The sequence below is a fragment of the Rhinopithecus roxellana genome, chromosome 9 (assembly GCF_007565055.1).
Source record: "Rhinopithecus roxellana isolate Shanxi Qingling chromosome 9, ASM756505v1, whole genome shotgun sequence".
In the NCBI taxonomy this organism is placed as follows: Eukaryota; Metazoa; Chordata; class Mammalia; order Primates; family Cercopithecidae; genus Rhinopithecus; species Rhinopithecus roxellana.
This window is the reverse complement of record NC_044557.1, coordinates 62,471,327-62,493,485: the sequence shown is the minus strand read 5'-3', so window position 1 is coordinate 62,493,485 and position 22,159 is coordinate 62,471,327. Positions and strand designations below refer to the sequence as shown.

The 22,159-nt window shown below is 36.1% G+C and overlaps 1 protein-coding gene across 1 annotated transcript in view; it reads left to right on the top strand.

Annotated features, from left to right (window-relative positions):
* The window catches only part of STK3 (serine/threonine kinase 3), a 352,058-nt gene that overhangs the window by 196,697 nt on the left and 133,202 nt on the right, over positions 1-22,159 (top strand). Inside the window, exon 8 of the mRNA XM_010385616.2 lies at positions 8,296-8,421. Within this exon, the coding sequence (XP_010383918.1) occupies positions 8,296-8,421 (126 nt within the window). The remainder of the gene's footprint in view (positions 1-8,295; positions 8,422-22,159) is intronic.

The window sequence follows — 22,159 nt, the reverse complement described above, 5'->3', positions numbered from 1 at the left end:
CACTTTTTTTTTGATAGAATAATTGTAAGTAGACTTTGTATCCAGAATGTCAGTAGATTTTAAAATCTACCTTAAAATTTAATGCAAATGGAAATAATTTAATATTTATAATAGGTGTTTGTGAATCTTAATTTTCCCAACAGAGTAGCCTTAGAACTTTCAACTAATAATAAGCATGTCTCACGTTAACAAAACTTGATATTTGCAAAATGATTTCTATTGTTAAGTAACAAAAGAATGAAAAACATGGTTCTTGTAAAAAGTGACTTCTCTGTCTCTAAAAGAATCATTGGGTTAAAAGGACAAAAAAAAGAAAAAAGGAAAAAAAAAAGTAACTTTCCAAAGTCCTGTTTTTCCAAAAGGATGTGTTGAGGGGTATGGGAAACATGCTCTTAAGTATAATGTTTATTGTTATGAAAGTGTAACTTGGTACTCAATCTCCATAGATGCCAGTACAGCAATATCTATTTAAAATAAAAATCCATATATTCTTTGATCCAACAATTGCACTTCTAGGAATTTATTCTACAGAAATATTTAACCATGTGTGATATAACATATGTGTAAAAATATTCATAGAACATTGAAATTTTAAAAGATTGGAAAGATCCTAAATATCTGTGAACAAGTTGGAAACAATTTAAAGTCCATGAAAGAGAGTGATTGGAAAAATACACCTACGTACACACAACATATATACCTATCTTAATGCTTATAATGGAGTATCTCTAGAAAAATAAGCAAAAAAAATGGCCTCCAGAGAAGGTAACTAACTATGGATGGGGCAGGACTGGGATGGAGACTTGCTTTTTGATGAATACTGTTTATGAGACTTTTGAGATTTGGGTTATGTGCAAATATTACCTTTCAAAAATTAATGGTTTAGATGGTAAAGATTTATTTTTCCACAAAAAATTGATTAAAACATTTATTTTGAAATATTGTCAATATTCATTTGAAATATATGTATGCGTTATATATGTATGTGCGTGTGTGTATTTTTAAATTAAATTAAATTAAATTAAATTAAATTAAATTTAATTTTTTGTTTTTTTGAGATGGAGTCTCACTTTGTCACCCAGGCTAGAGTGCAGTGGCACCCAGCTCACTGCAACCCCTGCGTCCCAGTTTCAAGTGATTCTCATGCCTCAGCCTCCCAAGTAGCTGGGATTACAGGTGTGTGCCACCATGCCTGGCTGATTTTTGTATTATTAGTATAGACAGGGTTTTGCCATGTTGATCAGGAAGGTATCGAACTCCTGACCTCAAGTGATCCATCTGCCTCAGCCTCCCAAAGTGCTGGGATTACAGACGTGAGCCACCGTGCCCGGCCCATATATTTTTTGAGATAGGGTTTCACCGTATTGCCCCAGCTGGAGTACAATGGCATGATCTCACTCACTGAAACCTCTACCTCCTGGTCTCCACCTATCCTTCTGCCTCAGCCTCCTGAGTAGCTGGGACTACAGATGCATGCCACCACACCCAGCTAACTTTTGTCTGTTTCATAGAGACAGGATTCGCCATGTTGCCCAGGCTAGTCTCTAACTCCTGGGCTCATGTAATCTGCCCACTTTGGCCTCCCAAATTCGTGGGATTATAGGCATGAGCTATCTCGCCCTGCTGAAATATATATGTATTTTAAAGTAGTCCAAAGGGTACTACCTTTAGATTCCTAGTATCCAGTACTTAATACATACATAGTAAAGGTAATATGTGTGTATTTAACCTAACAAACTTCTGATTTAAATTTTTTTTTTTTGGATAGGATAATTATCTTTGGCCTCATTAGAGTCTTATTTGGCAGGAAGCCTAGAAACCATTCTGTCTCTTCAAAGAGTTTTGTATGTCTTATCTGTTATGATTTAAATTAGCTGTCTCCAGCCTTTCTGGCACTAGGGACTGGTTTAATGGAAGACAGTTTTTCCATGGATGATGAGCAGAGGTGGGATGGTTTCAGGATTAAACTGTCCTGCCTCAGATCATCAGGCATTAGTTAGATTCTCATAAGGAGCATGTGGATCCCTCACATGCGCAGGTCACAATAGGGTTTGTGCTTCTGTTAAAATCGAATGCCACATCAGCAGGCAGAGTTCAGGCTGTAATGCTTGCTCACCTCCTGCTGTGCAACCCAGTTCCTAACAGGCCACAGCAGGTACCAGTCTGCAGCTGGAGGTTGGGGACCCCTGATTTAAATCATAGTTTAACTCTTAGTGGACAATCTGATTGCCAAATTTTTGTTGACATATATCTATAGCTTACATGTACAGATTATACCATATTCATTTCCAGTAAACAAAGAAACAATATTTAAAAAAAATTCATGATGGATTTTAAAAATAGTGATTGATTTTCTATGACACAGAATATTGTATAAATTTTTAAAAATCATAGATGGGAAGGATCCTTTGAGATTATTAAGTTGAAATTTTAGTAGTTTTTAAAGATAAAGAAATTAAAACCCTAGAGATGTTAAAAGACAAGGTTCAGTTTCAGTCTGTTAGCACTGGAGTTCCCGATCTGGAGATGATCCTTATACCTGCTGGTGGGCAACCTGGAATCTAAAGTTAGTAAGTGACCAGGCACGGTGACTCACGCCTGTAATCCCAGCACTTTGGGAGGCCAAGGCAGGTGGATCACTTGAGATCAGGAGTTCAAGACCAGCCTGGCCAACATAGTGAAACCCCGTCTATACGAAAAATATAAAGATTAGCCAGGCATGGTGGTGCATGCCTGCAGTCCCAGCTATTTGGGAGGCTGAGGCAGGAGAATCACTTGAACCCGGGAGATGGGGATTACAGCAAGCCACGATCGCGCCTCTGCACTCCAACCTGGACAGCAGAGTGAGACTCTGTCTCAAAATAAATAAATAAAGTCAGTGACCAGTCTTCCATGATCTCTTCCGTTTGTGTCAAGTTGGAAAACAGAGGTACTTACAACGCAACTTCAAACAGCTATAAAAACAAAGACAGTGTCCTAGAGGAGAGCAGAGCAATAAGAAAGGAAAGACTCCTGTCCTACTCTAAAAATTTTTGACAAACTAGTAGAAAGGTCACACACACACACCCCAAAAACACACAAAAAACAAGTTATATTCTTTGAGAAATGAAAGACAGAAATGTTAAAAAATTACAATACAATATAGAAGTTACATTCATGATGCACAGCCTATATGATTAATAAATGTAAAAGTAGAAGAATGGATACGATAATCACAGATACCTCCTACAGAAGAAATAGGTCATTTTAGGGAGGAGAAATGGTATGAACAATATGAACAAAGACAAAAAAATGGGAGATATATCTTAGAACACAGTAAGATCTGCTTAGCCAGAGCAGAAACACCAGTTAGAGAAATAGTGTCAGAGTTTAGATACAGACAACAGTAAAGTAAGAAGGGTATACTGATGCCTAGGATGAGATGCCTCAATTTTGTCTGAGAGCCACTTTACTTACATATGTAAACAGGAGAATGTAAGAAAAGAATGTCTTTGATAGCATAATATTGCAACGAAGTGTATAAATAGAATGAGGAGGCACTGTAATAATACAGGTGTGAATTGTTAAGGACCTGAGTTTAAAAAAATAGTTGCCAAAATAGAAAATAGTAAATCTGATGAAAGAATGAGAAGGATTTAGTGACTGATTATATATTAACAAAAGCGAGAGAAGACCAACACTACAGAAACTAGAAACCAGCAGAATTACATTTCTTTAACAAAGTATAGAAATTTCAAACTACATCATACTTTATCTTCTCAGGGGAATGTATAAACTACCCTTCTAAGCTGCAGTTATTTTTAAGAAAAGCCAATATACTTATCTGGTTCATCCAGTTTACCGCAACCCTGTTTTTATGCAGTTCATTGTGAATTCACAATAGTGTCATGCTACAGTTAGTCTATAGAGCTTAACATTCTTAATCTCAAAATCTCAGTATGTCCAATTTCATTTGTACTTGTGCTTTCCCTGTATAACTGCTGCAGACATGGTTTTGATCAACAAAGAGGAAGTGGCTAATAAAGTTAAAAGGGTACTTGAAGAGCAAGACCATATTATTTGAGTATTCTTGAGTCAGAAGAGAAGTTTTATCAGACAAATTGCCAATTTTTTAAGTACAGGTGCTCCTTAACTTACAATGGAGTTAGGTCCTGATCAACCCCAATGAAGGTTTAAAATATTGTAAGTCAAAAACATGTTAAAATACACCTATCCTAGCTTAGCCTAGCCTACCAAAAACATGCCCAGAACACATAAATTAGTGTAGTTGAGTGTTTTGTAGATACAATTGAATGTGAAAACACAAAACACATTATCCAAGAAATGCTGACAACACAGTACACTATAGAATATTGATTAATTACCCTCATTATCGCATAGCTCATGGGAGCTGGGACTTACTAATACCTCCATGCTCAGCATCAGAAGAGAGTATTGTACCATATATTACTAGCCTGGGAAAGTATCAGCTATCAGAATTCCAAGTATGGTTTCTACTGAATGCATATCACTTTTGCAGCATTGTAAAGTTAAAAAATCCTAAATTGAACCTTTGTAAGTCAGGGACTATGTGTATATTTTTAAAGGCATTTTAAGGTTAGCAGCAGGTAAAATTAAAACTGCAAAGCAACGTAAAAAAGAATGCGGAAAAAACAAGATGGCAAATGTAAAACATTTATGATAGAATATTATGATAAAACATTTATGTTTTACATAATGTAAAACAATTATAAAAATGGCATTAGCATATAATTATAAACTAACATAAATGGTTAATTTTTTTATTAAATAATATTTAGTTAAGTACTAAATGGTTCACTTAGTTCATAAGATAAACGCAACTCCATGCTTTCTACACGAGCTAAACTTACAAACTTATATAAAATCCAACTCATGTTTCTGTGTGAGGCATACTTAAAAGAATGGGTTAAAAGTTAAAAACAGGCAATGAAATTTTAATAAAACTCATAAAAAGATACTATGAATAACATGATCAAAAAAGCAAAATTGACAGCAGAAATCAGTAAATGAGGAAGGAGTCACTTAATATTGATAAAAAACATAATATAAAGGAAGATATAGTTATAAACTTGGTATATTAATACAGCATTGTATGTTACAAATTAAAGACATAAGAGGTTGATCTAAATAAGTAAGTTGGGATATTTTGATACTCCGTTTTCAGTCACTGAGAAACAATATAGGCAAAAAATAAAGATAAACATTATCTGAATTATATAGTGATTGATTTAATAGAAAAATCAAATTTTATGTTTAATAAACAAATTACATCTTTTTGTTAAATGCTTGGAAAAGTATATGACGCCAGTATGAGATAGAATAATGAAACAGAATTGAATGCCCAGAAATGGTATATAATATACAAAGGAAACTAGCATATCATGAAGATAACATTTGTAATCAGTGAGGGAGAAACAACTTAAAGTAAAAATGGTGCTGAGATAACTGCCCGCCTTTGGGGGGTGTTGGGAGGATTAACTTAGATCTTCACCACAACACACCAAAGTAATTTCCAGATAGATTAAGGTCTTAAATGTTAAAAAAACAAAAACGAAAAAGGGAAATAGGAAAGAACTAGGGATTAACATAGGAGAATATTTATATATTCATTCTAGTGCAATAAAACAAAAGAAAAATGGATGATTTGAATACATATAACTTAAAAAAATACATGAACGGTGAAAAATGGAAACTAAAAAATATATATATAATATTTATGTCAGGCAAGGGGCTGATTATATGAAGGGTTTTGTAAAGTATTTCAACAAGAAAAAGATGAATGTACCAGATTCTAAAAGGCAATAAAGATTTCCTATTTCTAAATGTATCTAAAATAAAAATTAAAGAGGGTGAGGATTCTTAAACCACCTAAAGTAATGAGAAGACAGAAATTACTGCAGATCAACCTATCACATTCTTGATGATGTATTTTAAAAATTAAGACTGCTTGAAAAGTTTATTCTTTTAAAATCTGAAATACTTCCTCTTAAATTTTGTTCATGTTCTGAATTATCAATTTCTAAACTGATAGAGTTCAAAATTAATTATTTATATAAAAACATTTCAGATAAAACAAGTGCTTAAAGTGAATTGAAGAAGGGATTTCTTTTGCTAGACAGATTGAGTAACCATATTTTTCTCTGTCCTTATTAAAGTACAGCTAAAACCTTGCACATTATAAGTATATAAAATAAGCATAAAAAGACTGAAAGGTGGAAAGAAGGCAATAGACTTGCTAAAGATGGTGGGACCCAAGGAAAGACATAGCTGTGAGTTCCCTGGGGTTTCTTTTTACCTCATTTATCCCACACTGAGTAGTGGAGAAGCCAACAACCCAGAAACAACATTGGACACAAACTAAAAACCTGCTCTCTCAAGCAGAAGGACGGAGAAATGGACAGCCTAGTAAGACAGAAAACTTTCAGACGATAACCATTCTACTCTATCCAGACACCACCAAGAGAACTATGGCCTACCCCACCAGCAAAGGCTAAATGGAGAACCTAGACTTCCACCCTTTTGAGGCTGTCCAGTCCTTCTGAGGTGCTGTCAGAGAAGACTGAGTGTCAAGCTAAGGCTTTCATCTCCACAAGGCAGTGTAGAAAGTATCCCCTCCCTAACTGAGGAGTGTCAGTGAAGACCATGTGGGAGCCTGGACTTATACTCCTACCAGGCAATAACAAGAACCCAACAACCTCCCTGTTGGAGTGGGGTCAGAGGCAGTCTGGTGAAGGGTCACGACTTTCACCACCAATCAGCTAAAATGAGACTACTCCCCACAGTACCAGTATAGGACTCTGGGAGAACCTGACCTCTCACCCTTATCCATTAGTAACAAGGAGCCCTCCATAGCCCAGGCCAGGAAATGGAACACAGTATTTACCCCCACATTCACTTAGTCGCATATAACTACCTGAATGGGTTAAGCTGAGAAATGTAGGATCCAGTTGGGCAATTATAGGTCCAACCACAACTCTATTTTGGTGTATGACCAGGAGTCTCTACCACAGATATGTTAACAGGACTTAATTTATCTGGTAAGATTAATCTATAACTGTTCTAAAATAATTTACTGGTTCTTTACAATTGATTTTAATATTTCTGTACTCTGAAAAAGTTCTTTCTTATGGTTGTCCCAAATGATGTGTTTGCCATTTTAAAAGCCTCTTTCAAATATCTATTTCTTCTTCAGCACAGTTTTTTTGTCTTTGAATATATTTTTGTGTTCTATTGGTGTTTATTAAAATAACTCAGGGCTGGGTGCAGTGGCTCATGCCTGTATTCCTAGCACTTACGGAGACTGAGGTGGGAGGATCACTTAAGCCCAGGAGATCGAGACTGTAGTGAGCCATGATTGCACCATTGTCCTCGCACCTGGGCAACAGAGCAAGCCCCTGTCTCAAACAAACAAACAAATAACTCGCTCGCTCACTCACTCACTCACGCACTCACTCAGGTCACTTTTACCCGACACTATCTACTGACATATAACTATGAAAATTACTGAAACTGATTGCTGCCCCAAATTTAGGTTATCTATCCCAAATTATAACCTTTCACTCTACTTTCTCTCGTGTCCCTCCTTCTCAGTAAAAAGAAATTTAAAACCTAGGTCTATTCTGATGGTTTTCCTTCTCTTTATCAGAATTGTAGAGAGCTTAGCTATTTTAGCTAGATCAGGGTGATATTTTTTTAAAAGTGACAAGTTATTTTATGTATGGTAAAGAAATTAGGCAGCATTCATGTTCTGAAAAAATATTTTTGTCTTTGGAAGAGGTTAAATTACTTAAGATACAGTAAAACAGAAAATATGTTAAAGAAGTAACAAAATAGTTGCTTTTTTTTTGGCCCCTGATTTTGGCTGTCAGCTTATTAAGATTAACTAAATTCTGTAACTCAGTACCAAAATAAGTTTATTTTTATGTGTAATATAATCTGTAATCATATTTTTAACTTAATTGTTTTTACTCCTAATGTACACTTCCTTTGGACAATTAGATCTTTAAGGATAATGTAGTTTTATTTACAGGGTTGTATTTTTGTATGTGTGCTTTAAGTTTTTTTTTTTCTTTTTGAAAACAAGCCCCAAAGCAAATTCTTTATTTCTAGGCAGTGGCCATATTCTATTTTCTTAACCTATACATTTAATTCTAGATGAAAAAACAATTGTTGAAGCCTGTGATCCTGGTTAACATTTACATGTTGTTTTCACATTTGTTAGCTATAATTCAGAAAAATCTTTTGAATTTATACCATTGAATTCTACTTTTTTAGCATCCTTTTATCAAGAATGCAAAACCTGTATCAATATTAAGAGACCTGATCACAGAAGCTATGGAGATCAAAGCTAAAAGACATGAGGAACAGCAACGAGAACTGGAAGAGGAAGAAGAAAATTCGGTTTGTAATTATCTTCAAAAAGTTGATTTTTTTCTGCTGAGTTACTTTTCTATAATTCTGTTTCTTTAAATAAAAGCACTTACTGTTTTATTATACAAGTAAGATATGTTTTTTCTTTGAATCTCAAAATATATTTGGTTTGCATTATACATTTGCTGTCTTTTTCTGATGTCTTAAGAATTAGTGATTACTGGAATGTAATGTTGATAGGATGAACTTGCACAGTACCTAGTATCTAGTTGATACTAACTCTGGGTTTGTTAAATAAATATTGTCTTGAATTTGGACAATTTTGTGTCATATCTTCTGGAATTTTCTTTTAACTGGTCGCCAGCTATGCTGTAGATAAAGCGTACCATAGCAGAATAGGAGTTGCAGGTGGGACGTAAAAGGGCCTGGCATATTAAACTAGCCATTAGTTCCTTTTACTTTATGCTGGTGTTACTACATTTAAATAACGAAATAAAATAGTTGTATTTATTTACCACATTTTGTAGTGTCTAATACTTTTTTTTTGAAACAGTGTCTCACCGTGTTACCTGGGCTGGAGTATAGTGGCGCAATCTTGACTCACTGCAATCTTGACTCCACCTCCCGGGTTCAAGCGATTCTCCTGCCTCAGCCTCATGAGTATCTGGGACTACAGGCGCACACTACCATGCCTGGCTAATTTTTGTATTTTTAATAGAGATGGGGTTTCACCCTTTTGGCCAGGCTGTTCTCAAACTCCTGACCTCAAGTAATCTACTCACTTGGACTTCCCAAAGTGCTGGGATTACAGGTGTGAGCCAACTGCACCTGGCTTGTAGTGTCTGATGCTTCTATCCCTTGCTAATTATTTTTTGCCTCTGTGTTTCAAGTTATTTTTTTTCTGGATAAAGATATAGAGGAGAATAACCCTTGGTATTCAAATAGTCATAAAATCTGAAAACACGTGTATTATTTTATTTTTTACTGATTGAAAATGTATTTTATAACAGTGTGTTCTCCCATAAAAGTTCATTTAAAAAAATCTCACAGTTTCTGTATGTAAATAGAATTATTTTGCTAAATTAAATTCAGTTTTAATTTCAGAAACTGGTTATCCAGTTGGGAATTCTTTTGAAATTCTTTTACTGTTTTTACCAATTATTAAACCTTTTATCACATGGTAGCCCAGGACAAGGAGAAATGTGCATCTTCATAGAGCTGATTTATAATCATGTTCTTTAGATATGCAGCTACATGAGTTATTTATTTGGCCATCGTCATGGAATACCTAGTGAGGAGATACTTGAAGCCTGTATTCTAGACTTAAAAGCTTTCACCAATGAATTCACTACTTAGAATTTTAAATAGTGTCTTCAAAAGATATTTTTTTCGGGTTTGTCATTGTGCATTAATTCTACAAAGGTAAGTAGGTGATATGGGAGATGTAAAGACCCTTGGTTCTTGCTCTCGGGGTTTCCTGTTTCCTACGTGGATTCCTGTGTGATGATAGCTACATTTAGTTTTAGATTTCTCTCCAGTTAATGTTTTTAAATGTTAAATTTTTGTAGTTGTTTCTTGTGGGTTCAAAGGCACTTTATCATATATTATCAGTTTTTACTACTTTTTAATACTTTGTTACAGTCATTTTGGTTTCTTTCTGCCCCTTTGGTGATCTCTTTCTTCACCATTTTTCTTTCCTTCGCTGAGCTTAAGTCACACTAATCTTTCAGATTTTTATTATTTTTTTTAACATGCTTAAGATCTTTCCTTACTCAGGGCCTTTGCATGTGCTATACTCTGTGCTTGAAACACTCTTTTTCCTTAGAACTCTTGGAGTGGCTAGGTTCTTTTGAGTCTCAGCTTTAAATATCTTGTACCCCCAAAACATAGCACCTTAAAACAACACACATTTATTATCATGGTATTTGTAGATTGCTGTTTCAAGAGGGTCTTAGTTAGGTGATTCATTCTCAGGGTTTCTTATGAGATTGCAGTCTAAGTGTTCGTCAGAGCTGCAGTCATCTGAAGGCTTGACAAGGGCTGGAGGATTCACTTCCACGATGACTCATTCAGGCTCTCAGAGTGAGTGGTCCAAGAGAGAGAACAAAGAGGACTTTGGTCTTTTATGTTGTAGTCTCAGGAGTTAAATACTGTCACTTCTGTCACATTCTTTTTATTTTATTTTATTTATTTTATTTTATTTTATTTATTTTTTTGAGACGGAGTCTTGCTCTGTTGCCCAGGCTGGATTGCAGTGGCATGAGCTTGGCTCACTGCAACCCCCACCTCCCAGTTTCAAGCAGTTCTCCTGCCTCAGCTTCCTGAGTAGCTGGGACTATAGATTCATGCCACTACACCCGGCTAATTTTTGTATTTTTAGTAGAGACCGGGTTTCATCATATTGGTCAGGCTGGTCTTGAACTCCTGACTTTGGGTGATGCACCCACCTCAGCCTTCCAAAGTACTGGGATTACAGGCATGAGCCCCTGCGCCCAGCCCATTCTAGTTTTTAAAAGCAAGTGAGTGGTGGAGCAGGGAGTTCCAAGAATCGATTATCTCCACAGAAGCAACTGTTAATTAAGCTGGCAAAAACTGACAAATCAACTTTTGCATAACTCTGTAATCTGATAGAAAACTTACAGCATCCGGAAGACTGCCAGATTTTGATAAGAAAGCATTATGACATTTTTGCTTATATACCTAGAATCCTTTATTTTCTAGCTCAGCAGCAGCTATGGGGCCAGCAACCCATATTCCTGGTGTAGCTCACTGGTGCCAGGAGGGGGACAATAAGAACCTTGTTCTGAAAAACAAAACTGTAGTTTTCATTTTGACCTGTCTGGTGGTTCCCTGAGGGACTGGTGCAGATACCTTTATTCAGCTCCCCATGAGCTAGAGCAGCTTCCTGGTTGGTATCTGTCAACCATCTAAATCTGTTAGAGCTAGTAAACAAATTTGGCAAAGTTTCAGGGTACAGCATCAACCACAAAACTCAGTTGTATTTCTAGGCACCAGCAATGAGAAATGTAGAAAGGAATTTAAGTAAACAATGCCATTTATAATAGCATCCAAAAGAATGAAATACCTAAGGAATAAATTTAACCAAGGAGGTGAAAAACTTGTACAGTGAAAAGTACAGAACATTGCTAAAATAAAAGACCTAAATCAATAGAAAGATATCTTGTGTTCAGAGATTAGAAGACATCATATTGTGAAGATGGCAGTACTTCTCAAAGCAGTTCACAGATTTTAAAGATCCATTTCCAAATTCCAGGTTATTTTTTGCAGAAGAGGAAAAGTCAGTGCTCAAATTCATATGGAATAAAAAGGGGCCCCAAATAGCCAAAACATATCAAAAAAGAACCACATTAGAAGACTCACACTTCCTGTTTTCAAAACTTAATATTAAGTTGTAGTGATCAAATCAGTGTAGTACTAGCTTAAGGATAGGTATGTAGACCAAGGGAATAGAAAGTCTGGAAATAAACCCATAAATCTATGGCCAACTGATTTTTAACAGAGTTGCTAAGACCATTTAATGGGAAAAGAACAGTCTCTTCAACAAATGGTACTGGGACAGCTGGATAGCCACATGTAAAAGAATGAAATTAGACCCCTGTGTCTTATCAAATACAGCAGCCTTTTAGTATAAGATCTGATTGGCTGGATCAGCAACCTAAATGTATGAGCTAAAACTTTAAAACTCTTAGAAGAAAACATAGGGTTAGTCTTCATGACTTTGGATTTGTCAGTGAATTCTTAGAGAATGATCCTAAAGCAGAAGTAACAAAAGAAAAAAGATAAACTGAACTTCATCAAAATTAAACATTTTTGTGCATAAAAGAATAAATTATCAAGAAGTGAAAAGACAGCCTGTAGGATGAAAGAAAATATTTACAAATTATGCTTCTGATAAGGGGCTAGTATCCAAAATGTATAGAAGCTGGGTGCAGTGGCTCATGCCTGTAATACCAGCACTTTGGGAGGCTGAGATGGGTCGATTGCCCAAGCCCAGGAATTCAAGACTAGCTGGGCAACATAATGAGACCCTATCTGTTTTTAAAAACAAACAAACAACAACAACAAAAAAAAACCAAGCAAACTGTATAGAGAACTCTTACAACTTACAATTGAATTATAGGCAAATTGGTGGTTACCAGAGACCAGGACAGGACCCAATTGTGGTGGGCAGCAGGTGGGAAGGAGGGAAGGATGGAGAGCGACTCCTTAATGTGTAAAGTATTTTCTTTTGAGGTGATGAAAATGTGATACTAGATAGAGGAGATGGTTGCACATTGTGAATGTACTAAGTGTCACTGATTTGTATACTTTAAAATGGTTAATTTTTTGTATATGAAGTTCACCTCAATTGAAAAAAAAAAAGAAGTCACTAGGTCTGGCCTGCAATCAAGGCAGTAGGAATGAGGCTGCACCTTTTGAGGGGAGAATTGCCAAAGAATTTATGGTTATGTTTTAAAACTAGCTCAGACTATCCTCTGGCCGCACATTATTTACATTCCCTGCCCATGCAAAATACACGCACTATCCCATCTACCCTAAGTATTATTTCTTTACAATATCGGCTCAAAATCTAGAATGTCATCTTCTAAATTACATTGAGATAGAGATAATGTTCTTTAGGTCCAGTTCCTCTCAATCTGAAGACCTATAAACAAAAGAGGTAAGTTTCTTAACCCACCCCCACCGCCCTGAGTAGCTGACATACAATGGTGGGTCAGGCATAAAATTATATCACTGTGGGTAGTTCTGTTTAAAAAAACGGAAGACAGGAAGTGCACACGAGTGCATAGAAAATTTCCATAGCGGTTTTGGAATCCAGCCAAGCAAATGTTAGAAGTTTCTTCATTAAAACTAAGTTCTATTCCTACCTCAGCATAGTTTTTCATGGCTCCTTTCTATGTTCTTTGTTTTTTTGCTCTGCTCACTGAGTTCTTCCTTTTTCATGGAAGGTAGCCTGTGTGTTGAGCTAGATAGTTTTCTTAGCCTGCTTCCTGTGGTTAGAAATTTTGGAGTACAAAGCCCCTCTTTCCATTTCATGCATCTCTGTGCTCTGCAGTCAATGCTGGTAGTGTTTCTGCCAAAAACACTTTTTGGGTCTCCTATAAATGAGATTTATAGGAGCTTACTCCATTAGAATAATCTACACTCATAAATTTTGTTGAGATAATTGTTTCCCTAATTTTGGCCTCTTGATGAGATTGTGCAGGGACAATGCCTTTAAGCTTCTTAGAAGCCCTGTTATTTGAGGAACTGCATGGATCTCTCAGAAATCTTAAAGGATTTTATAGTCACCTTTTCAGCTTGATATTTTTACCATAATTTCCTTACTATTGCCTGGATTTGAAGTTTGCTTGGAAGCTGTCTCATAACTGTAGCATGGTTTGCTGTCTGTAGAGGCTGGAGATTTACAAAATGGACAAGTCTTTGGTCCCTCTTTTGTTTAGTTGTCATTTCTTAAGCTTATCTCTCTCCTTTTGTGTTTGATTATAGCAGCAGGAAGAAACCAGGCAACATCTTAAATGCTTTGCTAGACCACCCAGTTCATTAGGTACATTTTTTGCTTTTCCTGTTACTTTTCTGGTTCCTATAGTCAACAGTTGATATGGTTTGGCTGTGGCTACACCCAAATTTCACCTTTAATTATAGTTCCCATAATCCCCATGTGTCGTGGTAGAGACCTGGTGGGAGGTAATTGAATCATGGGGGCAGTTACCCACATGCTGTTCTCATGATAATGAGTGAATTCTCATGAGGTCTCATGGTTTTATAAGGGGCTTTTCCAAAACTCTTTGCTCGGCACTTCTCTCTCCTGCTGCCCTTTGAAGAGCTGACTTCTGCCATGATTGTAAGTTTCCTGAAGCCTCCTCAGCCATGTGGAACTGTGAGTCAATTAAGCCTCCTTTCTTTATAAATTACCCAGTCTCAGGTATTTATAGCAGCGTGAGAATGGACTAATACAGTAAATTGGTATGGTAGTGGGGTGCTGCTGTAAAGGACTTGCCTTGTCTCAGATGAGACTTTGGACTTGTACTTTTGAGTTAATGCTGGAATGAGCTAAGACTTTGGGGGACTGTTGAAAAGGCATGATTGTGTTTTGGAATGTGAGGACATGAGATTTGGGAGGGGGCAGGGGCAGAATGATACGGTTTGGCTGTGTTGCTACCCACATCTCCTCTTGAATTGTAGTTCCCATATTCCTCATGTATCATGGGAGGGACCTGGTGGGAGGCACCCAGTTCTTGTGATAATGAATGAGTTCTCAGGAGATCTGATGGTTTTATAAGGGGCTTTCCCTGCTTTGCTCAGCAGTTCTCTCTCCTGCTGCCCTGTGAAGAGGTGCTTTCTGCCATGGTTTTAAGTTTCCTGAGGCCTCCCCAGCCATGTGGAACTATGAATCAATTAAACCTCTTTTCTTTATAAATTACCCAGGTATTCCTTCATAGCAGTGTGAGAATGAACTAATACAACAATGTTTCTAAATTTTCTGCCACCACGTAAGAATCTCCTTTTCTCCAGCTTTCTAATATTTCCCTTACCTTCCTGAAACTTTCTTAAAGGCTATCAGGCTTCTAACAGTTTTTTCATGACTCTTCAGGCTCTTACTAAAACTGTCTTCAAAGTGCTTCTAGCTTCTGCCCACTGCTTAGTTTCAAATCCAATGACACCAAGTCGTTTTAGGTATATGTTACAAAGTCCTATCCATATTCAGGGTGAGGATAATTAGTTTTTGCTTTTTGAGGGAGAACTGAAAATATTGTGAGCACTTAAAAATTATGTCAGGTTTTTATGATTTTTTTTTTTTCCTGAATAAACATTTATTCTCTGGGGCAAAGCTTAGTGTTTCTGGGTAAAACTCTTACGGTCTTTTTACTGAAATTATAAGAAAAAAGTAAAAAGTTTGGAGAGTCACACATTGAGCAATATTCACATGCTTTGCTTCAGATTATTTTTTCAGGCAGTACCTTCCATTTTGAGGTCATTTTATTAGATGTTGCCCTGCATGGAAAACATACATACGTACACACATACATTCTCACAAGCACTTAAAAGAACGAGATAGGCAGAATGAATCTGAAGTCTTTCTACAGTAAATGTATATCCTGCATTGCCATTTAGTTTTAGCAACTTTTAAAATTAGTAGATATAATTTCTCAGGAAAGTTTATCCACATCGAAGGCTCAGAATCTTACATAGTTTATATCATTTATTCCTTTGGGATTCTTTTGTGAATTGGCTTAAATTGGATTACATATACAGTTTTAAATAAAACAGCTAATTTATCATAGACTACACATCTCTTGATGTTCAGTAGGCCAATTTATTTCATTGAAGTGATACTCTTTTTTCATAAAAATAAAATACTTTTTATAAAATTTACATTCATTTTTGACTAAATGAACACAAAGTTTAAGTTGTGTATATAAAAAGCAGGCATACAGGATTTGTTCAGTTAATACTCGTTTATCTCTAGTATTCAAAATGTAAGCATGCAATTTGGTAATTTGGTATTTACACAACAAGCACTATTCATTCTTATGTATTTCTTGAACTCAGTTGATGATTTTTAAAATACTAATTTGTAAGTTTGCTGGTATGGCTTATTGAAATATACAGGTACTTGAATGAGTTTTTAAATATTTATACAGTAAAAGAATACTTGTTTTTAAGTAAAACAGCAAAGCAAATGTTCTACATGTGGTACATTGGATGATGATTTTCAAAGCAGAATGATGTTAATTGAATTTATAAGATAAGGCATAGAACGCAGCATTGACATGCTATTTTTAAAGTACTTTAAAAGATTGATAAGGAGTTTAGAAGAATTGCTTTGTCACTGGAGCTCAGACATTTCTTAGGGATTACAGTGTTAAGTAAAATACAAGGAGTTAAATGGGTGTAGAAGAATTTTAAGTGAAATGTTGAGCAAAAAATGGGATACTTTTTGATGTTAAGCTTGAATGAAATCTTTTCACTTTTGTGCATTTATCAGGTCGTTTACTTTTATCTAAAGAAAGGTGTTATTTGACTTCATATTAACTTATTAATGACTCAAAGACAAGAAGTCAAATTGGTCTTTGACTGTGTCTTAGAGCTTCTATCCTTGGAAAAGAAATGAGGACTTTCTGGTGACCTCTTATGGTCTGAACTCAGAGCTGTTCAGGTTGTGGTCCTTAATCTCTGAATAATGGCATATTCCCTTTAAACGTGCTTCACTAAAGCAGTTGATTCTCAGCATGGGTATGGGGAGAAATGCCAGGGTGCTTTGAATAACCCATTCCCCTCAGGTGGTGACACAGTTTCAGGTGAGCATTTCTTAGACAGAAACTCCCCCTCCCCTTCCCCTCTTTCTCCTTACCCCTATTCAATAGGGAGCTTCAAAAGTCTGCCTTCTTTTTTTTTTTTGAGATAGAGTCTCATTCTGTTGCCCAGGCTGGAGTGCAGTGGTGTGATCTCGGCTCACTGCAACCTCTGCCTCCTGAGTTCAAGCGATTCTTCTGCCTCAGCCTCCCAGGTAGCTAGGGTTAAAGGCGCATGCCACCAGTGCCCAACTAATTTTTGTATTTTTAGTAGAGACAAGGTTTTGCCATGTTGGCCAGGCTGGTCTTGAACTCCTGACCTCAAGTGATCCACCTGCCTTGGCCTCCCAAAGTGCTGGGATTACAGGCCTGAGCTGTTTCTGGCCCAAAGTCTACCTTTTGAGAACCTTTTGAATTATGTAAAGAACAGAACAGCAACGGAATTAGCCCAAGTCAGTCCAGAAGCCTGTAATGTACTTAGTTGGTAAAAGGGAGGTTGCATTATCTAAGAATAGATCAGACTATCTGAATGTGAATTCTAGTTCTGTTCCCAAATAACTTTATGTCTTTGGGCAGGTTACTTAACCTCTCTAATTCAGTTTTACCATCTGCAAATAGAGTTGTTATGAGGATATAATTTTATATATATATATATATATATATATATATATATATATGCACTTAGAACAATGTTTTGCACATAGTATGCTCAATAAAGTTTAGCTTTTGTTTTTATTAATGCCACTACTTACACCATCACTACTGCTGTTGTAACATTTTGGCCAGGTTTTTTCGTTGTTGTTGTTATTGTTCTGTTTGTTTAGTTTTCAGGGTTTTTTTGGTGGTTGCCCCTACTGGTTTTGCCCTTCCTTGTGGCCACCAAAATAACATTACTGATCTGGTGTGAACCAATATAGATTCAATTTTTAAAAAAACATTTTAAAACAAATTTTAACTGGCAAATATGTTTGGAAGAGTTAGTAGATATTTTTATAAACCTAGTTTTAAAATTAAAAATAAATATATTTGGGCCAGGCACAGTGGGTCGTGCCTGTAATCCCAGCAGTTTGGAAGGCCAAGACAGGCTGATTGCCTGAGCCTAGGAGTTGAAGACCAGCCTGGGCAACATGGTGAAACCCTGTCTCTACAAAAAAAAATTTTTTTTTAAAACCCACAAAATTAGCCAGGCTTGGTGATGCATGCCTGTAGTCCCAGCTATTTGGGAGCCTGAGGTGGGAGGATGGTTTGAGCTTGGGCAGTTGAGGCTGCAGTAAGCCATGATCATGCCACTGGACTCCAGCCTGGGTGACAAAGTGAGACTCTCTTTCTCTCTCTGTCTCTCTAAAAAGAAAAAACATATATATATTTATATATTATATATTTATATTTTTACAATATATATTTTTATATTTTTTATTTTTATTAATATATAATATATATTTGTTCTTTACTGGTTTTCCTCAAATATATGTGTATATATGTATATTTGTATACATATATTTGAAAGTATGTACAAACATACACACACACACACACACACACACACACACACACATATATATATATATTTTTTGGGGGGGGAACCAGTAAAGAACATTTACTTATTCCTTTACATGGTAAAAAGTAAATTTTATTTAATAAGAAATAGTTCAGATAAAATTATTGATGACAAATTGAAACCTTGTAAAAGGATTACTTGTTATTTCTAATTTTTCCTGTGTAATCACAATTAAAACAAATTCTTATATAGTTCTAACTGTGTAAATACTGTTCACTTATCTCATATTATGATTACATGTTATTTCTTTTTGTGATTTTTCTGAACCAATAATTGTCTCGGTTTTTGTTACTGTTGTGGTTTTTATAGTTTTCTAATCACTAAGTTTGTTCCCCAATGCTATATTCCCAGACTCTCTGCTGGAGCTCTGAACTCCTCTGTGTATGTTCAAACACAATTTATTAATACTGTACTTTTTTTTTTATTGATTCATCCCTTCTCTAGTCTTCTGTCCTCTACTAATCTGAACTAATTGCTCTTTAGGAGTGTTGAGCAGCTGTCATCCTAAGACTTCCTTTCATCATCAACCTGTGGAATGTCCTCTTTTTTTCTTCTGTAATCTCTTTATTCCTAGATGTTGTCTTCTGTCTTTCTTGTTTTACTTCCTTGTTTTTATGTATCATATCTCCCAGTAGCTTCCTGATATCAGCAGTTTTTTTCAGTCCTTGCATATCTGACCATGTCTTTATTGTACATTTACCCTTAATTGATTGATTGATTGATGGATTGGGTGTAAAATTTTGGATTGAAAATAACTTTCTTTTATAATTTTGAAAACCTTGCTCTTTTTCCTTGCTCAGCAATAGTGCTGATGAGAAGATAGATGCCATTCTGATACCTGATTCTTTGAATGTTTGACTGTGGGAGCTTTTTGGATCCTTACATTGTCCCTGTTACTTAAAACTTTCCTAATAATGTGCCTTGGTGTACATCTTTTCCCCATTCATCGTATGGAATGTCTTTGACTTTTTAAATCTGGAAACACCCTTCAGTTCTGTGTGATTTCATGTTTGCTGTTTCTGGATAATTTTCACTGTCTCTCCTCTTTTCTCTCTCTGGATCTCCTTTTATTTGGTTGTTGAACCTCTTAGGTTAGTCTTTCAATTATCTTTTCTGTTTCCTTTTCCCTCTTTTTCTCTTTTTGTTCTTCTCAGATGGCCTCAAGTTTATCTTCCAAACTTGCTATTTTTTCATATTAGATATTTAATGTCTAAGATAGCTTTCTCTTCTACGTTATTATTTCCTTATTATTATTTTGAGTTTTCTTTTGTTCCCTGCCTTGTCTGTGTTTCTTTTGTGTTTGTTTTGATCTCTGACATTTCACTTTATGGGCTTTCTTCAGATGTATTGGGATTATATTTGAGAGAAACACTAAAATTACCTCTGGCAGCTCTGTGTATAAGAATGGAACTAGATGACCAGCAAATCTTGCTGTAAAAGATGGTAGGGTTCACTACTCTGAATTCACATGCTTCTTGTGACTTTTCTCTTTGCAAGCTTAAGTTTTATTTTTGGTCTGCTGAGTTAGCTACTTACCTATTTATCTGTTTTCTAACTTCCAAACGTTTTTTTCTAGCTTCCACATTTTTGACATCTCCTATATGCTGTTGTCTGTTCCCTTGTGCTGTTTGTCTTTTTGGGTTTATCCTTTTCTGTGACTTTGTTGTAGTTTTGAGAGGGTTTTGCGAGGGATGGGTGTAAACCCGTGTGTTCTAATCTCCGTTTTGATGGGAGCTCCTGCCCTTCATAATTACTTGGAGTGTTCTAAAATTGTAATTTTTATTTTATTTTTAAAATCTATCTATCTATCTATCTATCTATCTATCTATCTATCTATCTATCTATCTATCTATGAATGACAGTCTCACTCTGTTGCTCAGGCTGGAGTGCAGTGGTGCAGTCTCAGCTCACTGCAACCTCCACTTCCTGGGTTCAAGCAATTCTCCTGCCTCAGTCTCCTGAGTAGCTGGGATCGTAGGCGCCTGCCACCATGCCTGCGTAGTTTTTGTACTCTTAGTAGAGACAGGATTTCACCATGTTGGCCAGATAGGTCTCGAACTCCTGACCTCAAGTGATCTGCCCATCTCAGCCTCCCAAAGTGCTGGGATTACAGGTGTGAGCCACCATGCCTGGCCTAAAATTATGATTTTTGATATTGAGTTTGTAATATGATCTCCTTATAAATCTATAAAACCCTTAATATATTTCAGTGATTAACAGACTCCTTGAGTGCCCATAAATTAGAACCATTCAAAGAAAAAATCATAGTTTGTTCAATTCTGATTTGTTTTAGAGAAGTTGTCAAACAAAGTGACAAGCAGGGAAGGGAAAACTTCTGTAAGGTAGCATTACAAGCAATCACGACAATTAAAGCAAATCATACCCAAATTTATAGTTGACTAGAACAGAAGTAAATGGTCCAGGCACGATGGCTCATGCCTGTAGTCCTAGCGCTTTCAGAGGCCAAGGCAGGTGGATAGCTTAAGCTCAGGAGTTCAAGACCAGCCTAAGCAACATGGCAAAACCCCATCTCTACAAAAAATGCAAAAATTAGCCAGGCATGGTGGTGCTCACCTGTAGTCCCAGCTACTCAGGAGGGTGAGGTGGAAGGATTGCTTGAGCCCAGGAGGCAGAGGTTGCATTGAGTCGAGATTGTGCCACTGCAGTGCTAGACCCTGTCTCAACAGCACAACAAAAAGAATAGACATAAATGATACTTTTCTTTTTCTCAACCACTGGGTCTTTTACAATAATTTTGTCAAGGTGGTGGAACAAAAGTACAATCTTGGGCCCCTCCTTATCTAATTGATACTGTGCTTGACCTAACATCTGTATCTGTTAAGTCAAGGTTGTTGCTTTGCAACCTGTTGTTATTTGTGTTCACAACTTAGCTTGGTTACCTTTGGCCCATAAAACTTTCTGGTTCTTTTCTTTTTTTCTTTAGCTTTAGTTTGAGGGATTCATTTGGTCATTACCTACTTAGTTGTGGTACTGGGGAGTTGACTTTCTTTTAGAATATGACAGAAAGTTTTAGATGGATATTTGGGTGTCCCAGTTGTTTTCAGTGAAATGTTTCTCCATTCTGTTTTCTCCTTTTTGATTATTTCATGGATGAAAGGTCTTTTCAGCATGGTGAGAGATCTGTATTGCCAACTTTTGCTTCTGGTTTATTTTCAGCCCAGAGGACCTGTATTCTCTGGCAGCTTTTACTGTAGCTGTTTCCAGTCCAGACTCTGGATTGGTCCTTAAGCAGTGACGGAGCAAATATAACACAGAGCAAGTTTAGCATTGGACCACTGACAAATTTCATAAAGCTAACTTTTTAGATAATATAGATAAAATGTTTTCTCTGATTTCAAAATTTCAGAACTGAAATTCACTGCTACATTAAGGGAGAGATTTATATTTCACATCAAGTATCGATACTTGGGTCTATTGTGTGTGGATCCTGTATTCTTAACATAATTTTCAGAGAATTTATGGGTTATAACAATATAAACAAAAAATTTCCAAATTTAATTTACTTCTATCTGGTTTGGCTTATTGCAGTTGGGGAAATATTAGGGGCCTAAAATTAAATTGCCATTTTCATCAATTTATAGTGTGGCTTTTAAAAAGGAAATGGTATATGATAACCATTACAAGATATGTTGGTTTTTAAAATTTTAGTGCATACACCTGTGCCCTGGGTAGCTATTATAAACAAACCTTTTAAAATATTTTTTATTCAAGAAAAGTATGGAGCATGATTGGAAATAGTGCCTTATGAATTTGATTTTTTATACCTATTATAGGAAGAGCTTGTCTGATGAGAATGTATCTTGACAAATTGACATGTTTTGATAGGTGCTGAGGTAATTGTACAGATTTCTAAAATTAAACAAATCGCAAA